Consider the following 17,529-nt stretch of genomic DNA (forward strand, 5'->3'; position numbering starts at 1 on the left):
GGTCCAGCCGGTGGGGTGGACACAGCCCTTCGGTGTCACCACGGGGACTAGAGAGGAGGGACAGGTCTGGCCTCCACCCCTGGGCTGACCCCTTCTGAAGACAGGAAGTTACATATCACAGAGGGGAGGAGGTCCCAAGAAGGAGGAAACAGTGCAGAGGGCTCTGCTGGGTGTGGGAGGGGCCCTGAGACCAGCAGCTGCATCCACACCCACAGCCCTGACCCTGCCCAGCACTGGGAGTGAGGGGAGCCAGGACTCTGAGTCCCGGCCAACTACTGTCACTCACTGCCTGCTGTCTCTCCCCACCTGCTGTCTCTCGCCGCCTGCTGTCTCTCACTGCCTGCATCTGACCAGCTCTAGCGTCAGACCCGTGGTGGACCAGAAAGTAGAGAGGGTGGAAGAGCCCAGTGGGGAAGTGGACACTCTGCCTCTGTGACAAGGCTCCACTTGTTCCTGCCTGGGCCTGGCATGGCTGCCGGTGACACCTGTGCTGGAGACACGCCCTCCAGGCGCAGGGCTGTGTGGCTGCTCCTCCTGCTCTTCCAAGGTGGGTGGGCTGGGCCTGGACCAGGACGGAGGGGCAGGGGCTGCACGGGACTGGAGGAAGGATCAGCTGAGAGAGTAAGAGAGGGTGGTGGGGTTGAGGAGGGAGGGCAGGAGGATGGAGGGGCTTCCAGCTCCTGCCCACAGGTGACAGGTGGGATGCAGGGCCCATTCCAGGGAGTCAGGACCCCAACATCCACTGCAGAGTCAGCACTCAGGAAGAGGGGTGCCTTGGAAAGTTACTGGCCTGATCATACAGCCTGACATGCTGTTCCAGCCCATCACACAAACATGTGTGCACCCTCACACGTGTGCACACACACACACAAGCTGTTTCTGGTGTCCAGCCCTTCCGGGCTGTGTGCCCACTTCTGCATTCCCACCCCACCCCCAAGTACAGACTCAGTGAGGGGGGTGTGGAGCAAGCTGTTTTCCAGCCCTGGCCCTCAGCACCCCTGACCCACACGTGACTGCCTGGGGAGGGCCCAGGACTCGGGCTTGTGTCTTCCAGGCTGTTTCTGTCTGAGCGGCCCCGGCACTGTGCGAGGCACCGAGGGGGGATCCCTGAGCGTGCAGTGTCGCTACGAGGAAGAACACAGAGCTCGGGCCAAATTCTGGTGCCGTCACCGGTGTTGGCCAGGGCGGGAGATCGTGAAGACGAATCCGCCAGAGGTAGAAGCGCGGAGCGGCCGAGTGTCCATCAGGGACCATCCTGCAAACCTCACCTTCACCGTGACCTTGGAGAACCTCAGCAGCAAGGATGAAGGCAGATACCTCTGTGGGGTCGGTGAGCCATGGGGGATGGACATCTTCTTCCGGGTGACGGTGCTCGTTTTCCCAGGTGCGTCCCCTCGCCCCAGTGCCAGGGCTGCCTGAGGCCGGGTCTGCCTGTTCCCTCCCTAAGGAGAGCGTGGGATGGAGGTGAGGTTGGGGCCGGTGCTCAGAACCCCCTGTACTTGTGTTGTTAACTGTGAGGGGAGAGGGAGCCCACTGGCTCCTTGTGGTCTCACCCCCTTCTTGATGCTCCACCTCACTGCCCCAGGCCCAAGTCTTCTTGGGATGCCGGTGGGCGTGGCCAGGGTCCCCGGGTCTTTGCTGCCCTCCTGGCATGAGGAGCCCCATCTCCCCTGGCCCTGTCTCTGGGAGCCTCCCTGCGGGGAAGGAACCTGAGTGCACTGCTCCCCTCCCCCCAAGGCTGCCCTACCTGGGCCCTGCTGCATTGCACCTGCCACCCCCAATCCCAGCAGCCAGCCTGGCAGCGGCCACCAGGGGGCAGCAGGAGGAGCCAGGCTCCTGTGTGGCCATCCCGCACCAGCCACCCAGACTGTCCTGTGGGGGAGCCCAGACAGCCCTGAAAGTGGCTGCTCCCCGGGGAGAGGGGATGGAGGGGTGGGAAGCGGGTCTGGGGCGATGACTACCCGGGGGCTGCTCACGCTCCCTAATGGGATGCCGCCTGTCTGAGCGCACCCACGAGGAGCTGCGTTTCCTTCGGGGTCTGCTGACCTTGTCCTGGGCTCCTCTGACTCCCTCCTTGGTCTCTGGCCATGGGAGGCGCCCTCTGGCTCCCATGTGGGCTCACACTGAAGAGCAGGGAACAGCACTCACACTCGGATGAAAGGGTGACGGAATGCTTCATCCTGCTGGCTTTCAAAGAAGCCGCCCTTCCCCCACGGTCCACTCTCTCTAGATCTTTCTTCCTGGTCATTCTGGCCCCTTGGAGAGGGTGGTCCGGGACCTGCATGGGCCAAGGTCTGGGTAGATCCCAGGTTCCACAGACAGCGTGGCTCCATCTGACTGTCCCTGCTCTGCCTGCTAACGGCCAGAGCCCGGCCAGATCGGTCTGCAGAGTGGACATCGCCGTGTGCTTCCCTGAGCAGGAGGGGTGTGGCTGGGCAGGCCTGGGCACCGCGTGCCTTTCCACGGGTGCTCAGATCCCCCCGCCAAGCAGAAGGAGCCACCTGGTCCTAGAGCACCTGGCCCTGGGACCAGAGAGGGGCACAGGACCCTGGGTCAGGCCTGGCTGTGCCATGGGACCAGTTGGCCCCGGGCCATCCGTCTCTCCCACCCTGGGGGCCCTGGTGTGTGGGAGTCAGAGCTGTGCCTGTGGGATGGAGACCCAGGGAGGGCCCCCTGCTGACTTGTGCTTCACCCACAGCCCCGACCACAGCCCTCAGCTATGTAGGCTCGACAGTCCCTGTGATGACCCGGCCAGCACACACCGGAGAGAAGCCCCCTGACCCCAGCCCACACCCTCGGTAAGGGGCCCTTGTCTGGGTCTGTGCCTCCTGGGGGCTTCTCCTCTGGGGGGGTGGGGCTGTGTCTCCCTCCTCCCAGCCCTTCCTGGACTCACGGTCCCAGGCTTCACTGAGAAGGTCCTAGTTGGGGCGGGACCTTCTTCTCAGCCCTACACAGCGGTGAGCACGGGGACTCGGTTCCTGTCGAATGGGGGCTCTGACCTGCGGGGTGCAGTCCCACGGGAATGAGCCGGGGAGTTGTGGTTGCTGCTGGCAGCCTGGAGAGATGGCGGCACTAAAGGTGGGGGCAGTGGGCGGGGCTGCTGAGCTGCTGTTTGGCAGCCTCGCCCAGCACAGGGGTCGTGTGAGTGACCTGCAGGGTCGGGGGTCAGGCACCCAGGAGTCGGGAGTCCCGGGCACCCCTGTGCAGAGAGAGCCAGTGTCTTGTACAGGAGCCTTCAGGGCTGGCTGGGCTGCACAGGAGCAGCTGCTGTGGGGTGGGGGGCTGGGACCTGGGTGCTCTCTCCCCTCTGCCTCCCTCCGCCCCTACACCTGGTCACCAGTGTCATCCGACTTTGACCAACCCCACCTTCTGAGGCCCAGCCAACCCGAGCTGGGCTGTTCATCCCTCCTTCCCCACCATCACATGCCAGGCTTCCGCTGCACATGCGCAGGGCAGGCCTTCGCTCCCGGCCCTGAGCAACACCACACCAGCCCCTCCAGCAGGGGAAGTGCTGCCTTGGGCGGGGCACACAGGGAACCACAACAGCTCGGCACTGCCCGCGGCATCCCAGGAGGAGGGGCCCCCATGTGGGGAGTGGAGGGACCCCCTGGCCGCAGCACTGCCCTGGAGCCCTGCCATGGCATTGCCTGTCCTCACGTCTACCAGCCGAAGTTCAAGGGCAAGTCTTTGGCTGGCAGTCAGAGGCCCCTGGTCCTTGCCCAGGGCTGCCCTGTCCAGGTTTGGTCCTGTCCTGGAGTGTAGAGGACACAGGACCTGAGCCGCAGGGACAGGACGGAAGCACAGGGCAGCAGGGCCTCCCTGGGGGCAGGTGAGTCACTGTGTCCTGGCGTCCCCTGCAGGTCCCTGCTCGGCAGCGTCCACGGCCTGCTGCTGGTCTTCCTGAAGCTGCCCCTGCTCCTGGCCATGCTGGCTGCTGTCCTGTGGGTGAACCGGCCACAGCGGGGCCCTGGGCGAGGCCAAGTCAGCTGAGCTGGAAGAGTGCACAGCCGGGACGCCACGGAGGCCCTTGGGGACCAGAAGGATCCAGACTTCCATCAGAACGCTCTCTGCTTTTCCTAACCTGCCAGTGAGGCCGCACAGAGATGAAGGCGTCCAATACACACGCGAGGTGCCTGTAACCGCGATGGCCTGGGGGACGCCTTGCACTGCGCGCCACAGCGGCTCGCACAGCGCGGGAGCCCCGTCCCCTGCACAGCTCTGCGGAATTCCGGGGTCTCCACTGCCTGGGTTCTGCCAGAGGAGGAGGCACACGGGGATGTCCAGGGCGTCTCCTTCAGCCTCCTTGGCTCTGTAACTGTGCGGAGAGGAGAGGGCCCAGCCTCGTTCCTGAGGGCTGGGATGTGCTCGTCCGCGTTGCCCCTGGGAGGGTCGTGGCTGAGCCGTTCCTTTGCAAGCTCTGTGCTCTGTGCATGAACGCACTGACACTCATCTGTCCTTCTGTCGGTGGCATTGGCCATTTTCTTCTATTTCTTTGTCCTCCCCTCCTTGTTGGTGGCGACTATTACGACATTCTTAAGGACATCCTTAAGCACATGGCCCCTGGGTCCCTGGTGTTCGCGGCTTCTGGAGTGCAGGTGCCTCCCCAGACTCCAGGGCCATGGGCACGCTTTGCCGTGCTGCTCAGGCAGCTCCCCAGGGACACAACCCCAAACTGTCTCCCAAAGTCACCGCAGCAGCCGCCCCTGCCACCCCCAGGCCCTTTGCCCCAACCACGTTAGCCTCCCCAGCCTCCTCCACTGAGGGCAGAAGAAATGGAATCTCTGTGTCATCATTTGCATGTCATTTGCATTTTCATTTCACAGACACTTGGGAGTTGAAGCCCCTTCCACAGTTAGTTGGCCACCTGGATCCCATCGTTTTTGAGTTGTCTCTTCTGGTCTTCCATTTATTACTTTTTTTTTTTAAATAAATAAGATTTTATTTCTTTATTTGAGAGGTAGAGTTACAGACAGTGAGAGGGAGAGACAGAGAGAAAGGTCTCCATCCTCTGGATCACTCCCCTATGGCTGCCATGGCCAGCACTGGGCTGATCCAAAACCAGGAGCCAGGAGCCAGGAGCCTGCTCCTGGTCTCCCACAGGGGCAGAGTGGCCCAAGCACTTGGATCATCTTTTCTGCTTTCCCAGGCCATCAGCAGAGAGCTGGACCAGAAGTGGAGCAGCCGGGACTCGAACCAGCACCCATGTGGGATGCGGCACCACAGACGGGGGATTCACCCACTGTGCCACAGCCCGGCCCCGCCCTCTGTTTCTGTTGTGCGAGTTTCCCTCGGGCGTTTGCAGGAACTCTTGGCAAGGCCTTCGTTAGTCTGCGGCTCTGAATACACTCTCCGAGAGTGTCAGCTTCATGGAAATTTTGGGAAATGGGTTTCACTTTCCTGTAACAAATGATTCAGTATTTTCCTTTATGGTTTATACTTTTTGCAACTGATTAAAAAGTATTTGTACCCGGGGACAGCATTGTGGTGTAAATGGTTAGGCCACCGCCTGCAGTGCCCGCATCCCATATGGGTGTCGGGCTGAGTCCTGGCTGCTCCACTTGCAATCCAGCTCCCTGCCTGTGGCCTGGGAAAGCAGTGGAGGATGGGCCAGGTCCTTAGGCCCCTGCATCCATGTGGGAGACTTGGATGAATCTCCTGACTCCTGGCTTCAGATCGGTGCAGCTCTAGCCGTTTTGGCCATTGGGGAGTGAAATAATGGACAGAGAATTCTCTCTCAGTCTCTCCCTCTCACTGTGTCTGTAACTCTACCTCTCAAATAAATAAAGAAATAAATAATCTTAATATAACAATTAGTGTTCTTTAAAAAAAAAAAAAAGGCAGTTACAGAGAGGCAGAGGCAGAGAGACAGAGAGGTCATCCATCTTCCATCCATGGTTCACTTCTAGATGGCCCAACAGCCATGAGCCAGGAGCTTCTTCTGGGTCTCCCATGGGAGTGCAGGGGCCCAAGGACTTGGGCCATCTTCCACTGCTTTCCCAGGCGCATTAGCAGGGAGCTGGATCAGAAGTAGAGCACAGGGCCTCAAACTTGCGCCCATATGGGATGCTCGCACCGCAGGTGGCAGCTTTACCCGCTACACCACAGCGCCGGCCCCATCCATAGATCCTGAGGGAGGTCATCCATCTCCCCCACAGCCCTGGGGGTGTGGTGCTGCTATAGCCTGCACCGCCGTGGGGGAGGTCCTGCCATCCTGTCTCTCTGATAGCTCATTGGGCCAAAATGAGAATCCTAGCAGCTCTAAAGAAAACTACCCCAATTATACGGCCACGGTGACCAGGGGCCCAGGACGGGACGCGCGGTGAGATGGGGCTGGCCTCCACGCAGCTGCACCCCAGCAGGGATCATGTCGCAGAGGGACAGTGTCTGGGGGCCCCTTGGTAGCTGGGACAGCCCAGACGTCGGGGCCACCTGACGCCCCTGGGGTGGTCTGGGCGCTTCCCTGTCCGGCTTTTCCGAGGGGCGTTGTCCGCCGCGGTGTACCAGAACGAGGGAGACCGTCCTCCTCTCTTGGCTGCGGCCTTGCAGGGAGCGTCCTCAGAGCCCAGGTTCCATCTCAGCCGAGGACACTAGTCTGAGAAAGGTCACAGGTGCGACACGGAGGGAGGGCTCACGAGTTCCCACTGCTCAGCTAACACGGCCTCTGACCACCCACTCTCTCCCTCCTCGGTTTTGTTCAGTTACGCTGTACCCTCGCCCAGGAGCACCATGGTCCATCAGCCATTGCCAAGGAGCCCCGAGGGTCGGGCCTCTGGTGGCCGTTGTGGAACAGCCGGTGGGGTGGACACAGCCCTTCGGTGTCACCACGGGGACTAGAGAGGAGGGACAGATCTGGCCTCCACCCCTGGGCTGACCCCTTCTGAAGACAGGAAGTTACATATCACAGAGGGGAGGAGGTCCCAAGAAGGAGGAAACAGTGCAGAGGGCTCTGCTGGGTGTGTGTGGGGCCCTGAGAGCAGCAGCTGCATCCACACCCACAGCCCTGGCCCTGCCCTGTACGGGGAGTGAGGGGAGCCCAGGACTCTGAGTGCCCGCTGCCTGCTGTCTCTCGCCGCCTGCTGTCTCTCCCCACCTGCTGTCTCTCGCTGCCTGCTGTCTCTCGCCGCCTGCTTCCGATCAGCTCTAGCGTTAGAACCGAGGCCAGACCAGAGAGTAGAGAGGGTGGAAGAACCCAGTGGGGCCGTGGACACTCTGCCTCTGTGACAAGGCTCCACTTGTTCCTGCCTGGGCCTGGCATGGCTGCCGGTGACACCTGTGCTGGAGACACGCCCTCCAGGCGCAGGGCTGTGTGGCTGTCTCCTGCGCTGCTCCTCCTGCTTGTTCAAGGTCGGTGGGCCGGGCCTGGACCAGGACGGAGGGGCAGGGGCTGCACGGGGCGAGGGGGAAGGATCAGCTAAGAGAGTAAGAGAGGGTGGTGGGGTTGTGGAGGGAGGGCGGGAGGATGGAGGGGCTTCCAGCACCTGCTCACAGGTGACAGGTGGGCTACAGGGCCCGATCCAGGTGGGCAGGACCCCCAACACCCACTGCAGAGTCAGCACTCAGGAAGAGGGGTGCCTTGGAAAGTTACTGGCCTGATCATACAGCCTGACATGCTGTTCCAGCCATCACACACACACACACACACACACACAAGATGTTTCCTGGGTCCCGCCCTACCGGGCTGTGTGCACACTTCTGCATTCCCAGCCCACCCCCAACTCCAGACTCGGGGGTGGCGGCCAAGCCGTTTTCCAGCGCTGGCCCTCAGCTCCCCTGACCCACACGTGACTGCCTGGGGAGGTCTCAGGACTTGGGCTTGTGTCTTCCAGGCTGTTTCTGTCTGAGCGGCCCCAGCACTGTGCGAGGCACCGAGGGGGGATCCCTGAGTGTGCAGTGTCGCTACGCGGAAAAGCACAGAGCTCTGGCCAAATTCTGGTGTAGTCTCCCGTGTTGGCCAGGGAAGGAGATCGTGAGGACGAAACCGCCAGAGGTAGAAGCGCGGAGCGGCCGAGTGTCCATCAGGGACCATCCTGCAAACCTCACCTTCACCGTGACCTTGGAGAACCTCAGCAGTGAGGACGCGGGCACATACCAGTGTGGAGTGGATGAGCCATTGAGGCTAGACACCAACTTCCTGGTGACGGTGTTCGTGTCCCCGGGTGCGTCCCCTCGCCCCTGTGCCAGGGCTGCCTGAGGCCGGGTCTGCCCGTTCCCTCCCTAAGGAGAGCGTGGGATGGAGGTGAGGTTGGGGCCGGTGCTCAGGACCCTCTGTGCTTGTGTTGTTATCTGTGAGGGGAGAGGGAGCCCACTGGCTCCTTGTGGTCTCACCCCCTTCTTGATGCTCCACCTCACTGCCCCAGGCCCAAGTCTTCTTGGGATGCTGGTGGGCGTGGCCAGGGTCCCCGGGTCTTTGCTGCCCTCCTGGCTTGACGAGACCCATCTCCCCTGGCCCTGTCTCTGGGAGCCTCCCTGCGGGGAAGGAACCTGAGTGCACTGCTCCCCTCCCCCCAAGGCTGCCCTACCTGGGCCCTGCTGCATTGCACCTGCCACCCCCAATCCCAGCAGCCAGCCTGGCAGCGGCCACCAGGGGGCAGCAGGAGGAGCCAGGCTGCTGTGTGCGCTCCCCCACTCTTACACCAGACTGTCCCGTGGGGGAACCCAGACAGCCCTGAAAGTGGCTGCTCCCCGGGGAGAGGGGATGGAGGGGTGCGAAGCGGGTCTGGGGCGATGACTACCCGGGGGCTGCTCACGCTCCCTAATGGGATGCCGCCTGTCTGAGCGCACCCACGAGGAGCTGTGTTTCCTTCTGGATCTGCTGACCTTGTCCCGGCCTCTCTGATTCCCTCCTTGGTCTCTGGCCGTGGGAGGCGCCCTCTGGCTCCCATGTTGTCTACACGGAAGAGCAGGGAGCAGAACTCGCACTCGGGGCGCAGGGGCTGACGGGAACGTCTTTTGTCCTGCTGACTTCCGGAGAAGTTGCCCTTCCCCCACGGTCCACTTTCTCTAGATCTTTCTTCCTGGTCATTCTGGCCCCTGGGACAGGGTGGTCCGGGACCTGCTCAGGGCCAAGGTCTGGGTAGATCCCAGGTTCCACAGACAGCGTGGCTCCATCTGACTGTCCCTGCTCTGCCTGCTCACGGCCAGGGCCCGGCCAGATCGGTCTGCAGAGTGGACATCGCCATGTGCTTCCCTGAGCAAGAGGGTGTGGCTGGGCAGGCCTGGGCACCGCGTGCCTTTCCACCGGTGCTCAGATGCCCCCGCCAAGCAGAAGGAGCCACCTGGTCCTGGAGCACCTGGCCCTGGGACCAGAGAGGGGCCCAGGACCCTGGGTCAGGCCTGGCTGTGCCATGGGACCAGTTGGCCCCGGGCTATCCGTCCCTCCCACCCTGGGGGCCCTGGTGTGTGGGAGTCAGAGCTGTGCCTGTGGGATGGAGGCCCAGGGAGGGCCCCCTGCTGACTTGTGCTTCACCCACAGCCCCGACCACAGCCCTCAGCTATGTAGGCTCGACAGTCCCTGTGATGACCCGGCCAGCACACACCGGAGAGAAGCCCCCTGACCCCAGCCCACACCCTCGGTAAGGGGCCCTTGTCTGGGTCTGTACCTCCTGGGGGCTTCTCCTCTGGGGGGGTGGGGCTGTGTCTCCCTCCTCCCAGCCCTTCCTGGACTCAGGGTCCCACGCTTCACTGAGAAGGTCCTAGTGGGGCGGGACCCTCTTCTCAGCCCTACACAGCGGTGAGCACGGGGACTCGGTTCCCGCTCGGACGGGGGCTCTGACCTGCGGGGTGCAGTCCCACGGGAATGAGCCAGGGAGTTGTGGTTTCTGCTGGCAGCCTGGAGAGATGGCGGCACTGAGGATGGGGGCAGTGGGCGGGGCTGCTGAGCTGCTGTTTGGCAGCCTCACCCAGCACAGGGGTCGTGTGAGTGACCTGCAGGGTCGGGGGTCAGGCACCCAGGAGTCGGGAGTCCCGGGCACCCCTGTGCAGAGAGCCAGTGTCTTGTAGAGGGCTTTCAGGGCTGGCTGGGCTGCACAGGAGCAGCTGCTGTGGGGTGGGGGGCAGGGACCTGGGTGCTCTCTCCCCTCTGCCTCCCTCCGACCCTACACCTGGTCACCGGTGTCATCCGACTTTGACCAACCCCACCTTCTGAGGCCCAGCCAACCCGAGCTGGGCCGTTCATCCCTCCTTCCCCACCATCACGTGCCAGGCTTCTGCTGCACATGCGCAGGGCAGGCCCTCGCTCCCGGCCCTGAGCAACACCACACCAACCCCTCCATCAGGGGAAGTGCTGCCTTGGGCGGGGCATAGGGGAAACAGCAACAGCTCGGCACTGACCACGGCTTCCCAGGAGGAGGGGCCCCCATGTGGGGAGTGGAGGGACCCCCTGGCCGCAGCACTGCCCTGGAGCCCTGCCATGGCGTTGCCTGTCCTCACGTCCACCAGCCAAAGTTCAAGGGTAAGTCTTCGGCTGGCAGTCAGCAGCCCCTGGTCCTTGCCCAGGGCTGCCCTGTCCAGGTTTGGTCCTGTCCTGGAGTGTAGAGGACACAGGACCTGAGCCGCAGGGACAGGAGGGAAGCACAGGGCAGCGGGGCCTCCCTGGTGGCAGGTGAGTCACTGTGTCCCGGCGTCCCCTGCAGGTCCCTGCTCAGCAGCGTCCACGGCCTGCTGCTGGTCTTCCTGAAGCTGCCCCTGCTCCTGGCCATGCTGGCTGCTGTCCTGTGGGTGAACCGGCCACAGCGGGGCCCTGGGCGAGGCCAAGTCAGCTGAGCTGGAAGAGCGCACAGCCGGGACGCCACGGAGGCCCTTGGGGACCAGAAGGATCCAGACTTCCATCAGAACGCTCTCTGCTTTTCCTAACCTGCCAGTGAACCTCACAGAGACGAAGGCGCCCAATACACACGCGAGGTGCCTGTAACCGCGATGGCCTGGGGGATGCCTGGCACTGCGCGCCACAGCAGCTCGCACAGCACGGGAGCCCCGTCCCCTGCACAGCTCTGCGGAATTCCGGGGTCTGCACTGCCTGGGTTCTGCCAGAGGAGGAGGCACACGGGGATGTCCAGGGCGTCTCCTTCGGCCTCCTTGGCTCTGGAACTGTGCGGAGACGAGAGGGCCCAGCCTCATTCCTTAGGGCTGGGATGTGCTCATCCGCGTTGCCCCTGGGAGGGTCGTGGCTGAGCCGTTCCTTTGCAAGCTCTGTGCTCTGTGCATGAACGCACTGACACTCGTCTGTCCTTCTGTCGGTGGCATTCGGCCATTTTCTTCTTTTTCTTTGTCCTCCCCTCCTTGTTGGTGGCGACTATTACGACCTTCTTAAGGACATCCTTAAGCACATGGCCCCCTGGGTCCCTGGTGTTCGTGGCTTCTGGAGTGCAGGTGCCTCCCCAGACTCCAGGGCCATGGCCACGCTTTGCTGTGCTGCTCAGGCAGCTCCCCGGGGACACAACCCCAAACTGTCTCCCAAAGTCACCGCAGCAGCCGCCCCTGCCACCCCCAGGCCCTTCGCCCCAACCCTGTTAGCCTCCCCAGCCTCCTCCACTGAGGGCAGAAGAAATGGAATCTCTGTGTCGTCATTTGCATGTCATTTGCATTTTCATTTCACAGACACTTGGGAGTTGAAGCCCCTTCCACAGTTAGTTGGCCACCTGGATCGCATCCTGTGTGAAATGTCTCTTCTGGTCTTCCATTTATTACTTTTTTTAAAAAAATAAGATTTTATTTATTTATTTGAGAGGTAAAGTTACAGACAGTGAGAGGTAGAGACAGAGAGAAAGGTCTTCCATCCTCTGGATCACTCCCCTATGGCTGCCATGGCCAGAACTAGGCTGAGCCAAAACCAGGAGCCAGGAGCCAGGAGCCTGCTCCTGGTCTCCCACAGGGGCACAGGGGCCCAAGCGCTTGGATCATCTTTTCTGCTTTCCCAGGCCATAGCAGAGAGCTGGACCTGAAGTGGAGCAGCCGGGACTCGAACTGGCACCCATGTGGGATGCGGCACCACAGACGGGGGATTCACCCACTGTGCCACAGCCCGGCCCCGCCCTCTGTTTCTGTTGTGCGAGTTTTCCTCGGGCGTTTGCAGGAACTCTTGGCAAGGCCTTCGTTAGTCTGTGGCTCTGAATACACTCTCCGAGAGTGTCAGCTTCATGGAAATTTTGGGAAATGGGTTTCCCTTTCCTGTAGCAAATGATTCAGTATTTTCCTTTATGGTTTATACTTTTTGCAACTGATTGAAAAGTATTTGTACCCGGGGACAGCATTGTGGTGTAAATGGTTAGGCCACCACCTGCAGCGCCAGCATCCCATATGGGTGTCGGGCTGAGTCCTGGCTGCTCCACTTGCAATCCAGCTCCCTGCCTGTGGCCTGGGAAAGCAGTGGAGGATGGCCCAGGTCCTTAGGCCCCTGCATCCACGTGGGAGACTTGGATGAATCTCCTGACTCCTGGCTTCAGATCGGTGCAGCTCCAACCATACCGGCCATTGGGGAGTGAAATAATGGACAGAGAATTCTCTCTCAGTCTTTCCCTCTCACTGTGTCTGTAACTCTACATCTCAAATAAATACAGAAATAAATAATCTTAATGTAAGAATTAGTGTTCTTTAAAACAAAAAAGGCAGAGTTACAGAGAGACAGAGAGGTCATCCATCTTCCATCCATGGTTCACTTCTAGATGGCCCAACAGCCATGAGCCAGGAGCTTCTTCTGGGTCTCCCATGGGAGTGCAGGGGCCCAAGGACTTGGGCCATCTTCCACTGCTTTCCCAGGCACGTTAGCAGGGAGCTGGATCAGAAGTAGAGCACAGGGCCTCAAACTGACCCCCATATGGGATGCTCGCACCGCAGGTAGCAGCTTTACCGGCTACACCACAGCGCCGGCCCCATCCATAGATCCTGAGGGAGGTCATCCATCTCCCCCACAGCCCTGGGGATGTGGTGCTGCTCTAGCCTGCACCGCCGTGGGGGAGGGGCCCAGCTTCCTGCCATCCTGTCCCTCTGAGAGCTCATTGGGCCAAAATGAGAATCCTAGCAGCTCTAAAGAGAACTACCCCAATTATATGGCCACGGTGACCAGGGGCCCAGGACGGGACGCGCGGTGAAATGGGGCTGGCCTCCACACAGGCTGCACCCAGCAGGGATCATGTCGCAGAGGGGCTGTGGCTGGGGGTCTCTTGGTAGCAGGGACAGCTCAGACGTCGGGGCCACCTGACGCCCCTGGGGTGGTCTGGGCGCTTCCCTGTCCGGCGTTTCCGAGGGGCGTTGTCCGCCGCGGTGTACCAGAACGAGGGAGACCGTCCTCCTCTCTTGGCTGCGGCCTTGCAGGGAGCGTCCTCAGAGCCCAGGTTCCATCTCAGCCGAGGACACTAGTCTGAGAAAGGTCACAGGTGCGACACGGAGGGAGGGCTCACGAGTTCCCACTGCTCAGCTAACACGGCCTCTGTCCACCCACTCTCTCCCTCCTCGGTTTTGTTCAGTTACGCTGTACCCTCGCCCAGGAGCACCATGGTCCATCAGCCATTGCCAAGGATCCCCGAGGTCCGGGCCCCTGGCGGCCGTTTTGGTCCAGCTGGTGGGTGGGACACAGCCCTTCGGTGTCACCACGGGGACTAGAGAGGAGGGACAGGTCTGGCCTGCACCCCAAGGGCTGACCCCTTCTGAAGACAGGAAGTTACATATCACAGAGGGGAGGAGGTCCCAAGAAGGAGGAAACAGTGCAGAGGGCTCTGCTGGGTGTGTGTGGGGCCCTGAGACCAGCAGCTGCATCCACACCCACAGCCCTGGCCCTGCCCAGCACTGGGAGTGAGGGGAGCCAGGACTCTGAGTGCCGGCTGCCTGCTGTCTCTCGCCGCCTGCTGTCTTTCGCCAACTGCTGTCTCTCATCACCAGCATCCATCCAGTTCTAGCGGCAGACCCGAGGCCGGACCAGAAAGTAGAGAGGGTGGAAGAGCCCAGTGGGGCAGTGGACACTCTGCATCTGTGACAAGGCTCCACTTGTTCCTGCCTGGGCCTGGCATGGCTGCCGGTGACACCTGTGCTGGAGACACGCCCTCCAGGCGCAGGGCTGTGTGGCTGTCTCCATTGCTGCTCCTCCTGCTCGTCCAAGGTGGGTGGGCCGGGCCTGGACCAGGACGGAGGGGCAGGGGCTGCACGGGACTGGATGAAGGATCAGCTAAGAGAGTAAGAGAGGGTGGTGGAGTTGTAGAGGGTGGGCGGGAGGATGGAGGGGCTTCCAGCTCCTGCCCACAGGTGACAGGTGGGCTGCAGGGCCCGATCCAGGTAGGCAAGACCCCCAACACCCACTGCAGAGTCAGCACTCAGGAAGAGGGGTGCCTTGGAAAGTTACTGGCCTGATCATACAGCCTGACATGCTGTTCCAGCCCATCACACACACACACACACACACAAGATGTTTCCGGGGTCCCGTCCTTCCCGGCTGTGTGGTCACTTCTGCATTCCTACCCACCTCCAAGTCCACACTCGGGTGCAGGGGCAAGCTGTTTTCCAGCGCTGGCCCTCAGCAACCCTAACCCACATGTGACTGCCTGGGAGGGCCCAGGACTCGGGCTTGTGTCTTCCAGGCTGTTTCTGTCTGAGCGGCCCCATCACTGTGAGAGGCACCGAGGGGGGATCCCTGAGCGTGCAGTGCAGATATGAGGAAGAACAGAGGACTCTGGCCAAATTCTGGTGCAGGCACCCATGTTTGCAAGGGGGGGAGATCGTGAGGACGAAACCGCCAGAGGTAGAAGCGCGGAGCGGCCGAGTGTCCATCAGGGACCATCCTGCAAACCTCACCTTCACCGTGACCTTGGAGAACCTCAGCGGGAAGGACGCGGGCACATACCAGTGTGGAGTGGATGAGCCATGGAAGCAGGAGAAAATCTTTCTGTTGGTTTTCGTGTCCCCGGGTGAGTCCCCTTGTCCCAGCGCCAGGGCTGCCGCGTGCCTTTCCACAGGTGCTCAGGTCCATTCGCCAAGCTGAAAGAGCACACGGGCCCTGGAGCACCTGGCCCTGGGACCAGAGAGGGGCCCAGGACCCTGGGTCAGGCCTGGCTGTGCCATGGGACCAGTTGGCCCCGGGCTATCCGTCCCTCCCACCCTGGGGGCCCTGGTGTGTGGGAGTCAGAGCTGTGCCTGTGGGATGGAGGCCCAGGGAGGGCCCCCTGCTGACTTGTGCTTCACCCACAGCCCCGACCACAGCCCTCAGCTATGTAGGCTCGACAGTCCCTGTGATGACCCGGCCAGCACACACCGGAGAGAAGCCCCCTGACCCCAGCCCACACCCTTGGTAAGGGGCCCTCGTCTGGGTCTGTGCCTCCTGGGGGCTTCTCCTCTGGGGGGGTGGAGCTGTGTCTCCCTCCTCCCAGCCCTTCCTGGACTCAGGGTCCCACGCTTCACTGAGAAGGTCCCAGTTGGGGCGGGACCCTCTTCTCAGCCCTACACAGCGGTGAGCACGGGGACTCGGTTCCCGCTCGGACGGGGGCTCTGACCTGCGGGGTGCAGTCCCACGGGAATGAGCCAGGGAGTTGTGGTTTCTGCTGGCAGCCTGGAGAGATGGCGGCACTGAAGGTGGGGGCAGTGGGCGGGGCTGCTGAGCTGCTGTTTGGCAGCCTCGCCCAGCACAGGGGTCGTGTGAGTGACCTGCAGGGTCGGGGGTCAGGCACCCAGGAGTCAGGAGTCCCGGGCACCCCTGTGCAGAGAGAGCCAGTGTCTTGTACAGGAGCCTTCAGGGCTGGCTGGGCTGCACAGGAGCAGCTGCTGTGGGGTGGGGGGCTGGGACCTGGGTGTTCTCTCCCCTCTGCCTCCCTCCGCCCCTACACCTGGTCACTGGTGTCATCCGACTTTGACCAACCCACCTTCTGAGGCCCAGCAAACCCGAGCTGGGTGGTTCATTCCTCCTTCCCCACCATCAGGTGCCAGGCTTCTGCAGCACATGCGCAGGGCAGGCCCTCCTTCCCGGCGCTGAGCAACACCACACCAGCCCCTCCATCAGGGGAAGTGCTGCTTGGGCGGGAGCACCTGGGATACAGCAACAGCTCGGCACTGACCGCGGCATCCCAGGAGGAGGGGCCCCCATGTGGGGAGTGGAGGGGGACCCCCTGGCCGCAGCACTGCCCTGGAGCCCTGCCATGGCATTGCCTGTCCTCACGTCTACCAGCCGAAGTTCAAGGGCAAGTCTTCGGCCGGCAGTCAGCGGCCCCTGGTCCTTGCCCAGGGCTGCCCTGTCCAGGTTTGGTCCTGTCCTGGAGTGTAGAGGACACAGGACCTGAGCCGCAGGGACAGGAGGGAAGCACAGGGCAGCGGGGCCTCCCTGGGGGCAGGTGAGTCACTGTGTCCCGGCATCCCCTGCAGGTCCCTGCTCGGCAGCGTCCACGGCCTGCTGCTGGTCTTCCTGAAGCTGCCCCTGCTCCTGGCCATGCTGGCTGCTGTCCTGTGGGTGAACCGGCCACAGCGGGGCCCTGGGCGAGGCCAAGTCAGCTGAGCTGGAAGAGCGCACAGCCGGGACGCCACGGAGGCCCTTGGGGACCAGAAGGATCCAGACTTCCATCAGAACGCTCTCTGCTTTTCCTAACCTGCCAGTGAACCTCACAGAGACGAAGGCGCCCAATACACACGCGAGGTGCCTGTAACTGTGATGGCCTGGGGGACGCCTCGCACTGCACGCCACAGCGGCTCGCACAGCGCGGGAGCCCCGTCCCCTGCACAGCTCTGCGGAATTCCGGGGTCTGCACTGCCTGGGTTCTGCCAGAGGAGGAGGCACACGGGGATGTCCAGGGCGTCTCCTTCGGCCTCCTTGGCTCTGGAACTGTGCGGAGAGGAGAGGACCCAGCCTCGTTCCTGAGGGCTGGGATGTGCTCGTCCGCGTTGCCCCTGGGAGGGTCGTGGCTGAGCCGTTCCTTTGCAAGCTCTGTGCTCTGTGCATGAACGCACTGACACTCGTCTGTCCTTCTGTCGGTGGCATTCGGCCATTTTCTTCTTTTTCTTTGTCCTCCCCTCCTTGTTGGTGGCGACTATTACGACCTTCTTAAGGACATCCTTAAGCACATGTGCCCCTGCTCCCTGGTGTTCCGGCTTCTGGAGTGCAGGCGCCTCCCCAAATCCAGGGCCATGGCCACGCTTTGCTGTGCTGGTCAGGCAGCTCCCCGGGGACACAACCCCAAACTGTCTCCCAAAGTCACCGCAGCAGCCGCCCCTGCCACCCCCAGGCCCTTCGCCCCAACCTGTTAGCCTCCCCAGCCTCCTCCACTGAGGGCAGAAGAAATGGAATCTCTGTGTCGTCATTTGCATGTCATTTGCATTTTCATTTCACAGACACTTGGGATTGAAGCCCCTTCCACAGTTAGTTGGCCACCTGGATCCATCGTTTCTGAATTGTCTATCTGGTCTTCCATTTATTACTTTTTTTTTTTAAATAAATAGGATTTTATTTATTTATTTGAGAGGTAGAGTTACAGACAGTGAGAGGGAGAGACAGAGAGAAAGGTCTTCCATCCTCTGGTTCAGTCCCCTATGGCTTCCATGGCCAGAACTGGGCTGATCCAAAAC

The 17,529-nt window shown here is 61.8% G+C and overlaps 2 protein-coding genes across 3 annotated transcripts; both read left to right on the forward strand.

Annotated features, from left to right (window-relative positions):
* Positions 1 to 278: 278 nt before the first annotated feature.
* LOC133777207 (CMRF35-like molecule 6) lies at positions 279 to 4,777 on the forward strand. Of its 2 annotated transcripts, none has more exons than XM_062216684.1 (4): positions 279 to 547; positions 1,055 to 1,384; positions 2,699 to 2,798; positions 3,861 to 4,777. In XM_062216684.1, exons 1-4 carry the CDS (start codon positions 469 to 471, stop codon positions 3,988 to 3,990), a joined length of 639 nt encoding a protein of 212 aa, XP_062072668.1. In that variant the 5' UTR covers positions 279 to 468; the 3' UTR covers positions 3,991 to 4,777. The 2 variants fall into 2 exon arrangements, with proteins under 2 accessions (XP_062072668.1, XP_062072669.1); XM_062216685.1 differs by having other exon boundaries at positions 1,055 to 1,330.
* Positions 4,778 to 7,170: 2,393 nt separating this feature from the next.
* LOC133776906 (CMRF35-like molecule 6) lies at positions 7,171 to 17,023 on the forward strand. The gene is made up of 8 exons (XM_062216205.1): positions 7,171 to 7,344; positions 7,827 to 8,156; positions 9,473 to 9,572; positions 10,632 to 10,716; positions 14,040 to 14,089; positions 14,677 to 14,891; positions 15,172 to 15,271; positions 16,336 to 17,023. The coding sequence occupies exons 1-8, from the start codon at positions 7,254 to 7,256 to the stop codon at positions 16,463 to 16,465; spliced, it is 1,101 nt and encodes a 366-aa protein (XP_062072189.1). The 5' UTR covers positions 7,171 to 7,253; the 3' UTR covers positions 16,466 to 17,023.
* The last annotated feature ends 506 nt before the right edge of the window (positions 17,024 to 17,529 follow it).

This window comes from Lepus europaeus, chromosome 18 (assembly GCF_033115175.1).
Source record: "Lepus europaeus isolate LE1 chromosome 18, mLepTim1.pri, whole genome shotgun sequence".
Taxonomy (NCBI): Eukaryota; Metazoa; Chordata; class Mammalia; order Lagomorpha; family Leporidae; genus Lepus; species Lepus europaeus.

Excerpts from the sequence above, each read along its gene's own strand:
- LOC133777207 (XM_062216684.1), top strand. The coding sequence starts at position 469 with ATGGCTGCCGGTGACACCTGTGCTGGAGACACGCCCTCCAGGCGCAGG. Across the intron at positions 548-1,054 it reads GCTCCTCCTGCTCTTCCAAG|GCTGTTTCTGTCTGAGCGGC; the intron begins GTGGGTGGGCTG and ends TGTGTCTTCCAG. Across the intron at positions 2,799-3,860 it reads GACCCCAGCCCACACCCTCG|GTCCCTGCTCGGCAGCGTCC; the intron begins GTAAGGGGCCCT and ends CGTCCCCTGCAG.
- LOC133776906 (XM_062216205.1), top strand. The coding sequence starts at position 7,254 with ATGGCTGCCGGTGACACCTGTGCTGGAGACACGCCCTCCAGGCGCAGG. Across the intron at positions 7,345-7,826 it reads GCTCCTCCTGCTTGTTCAAG|GCTGTTTCTGTCTGAGCGGC; the intron begins GTCGGTGGGCCG and ends TGTGTCTTCCAG. Across the intron at positions 15,272-16,335 it reads GACCCCAGCCCACACCCTTG|GTCCCTGCTCGGCAGCGTCC; the intron begins GTAAGGGGCCCT and ends CATCCCCTGCAG.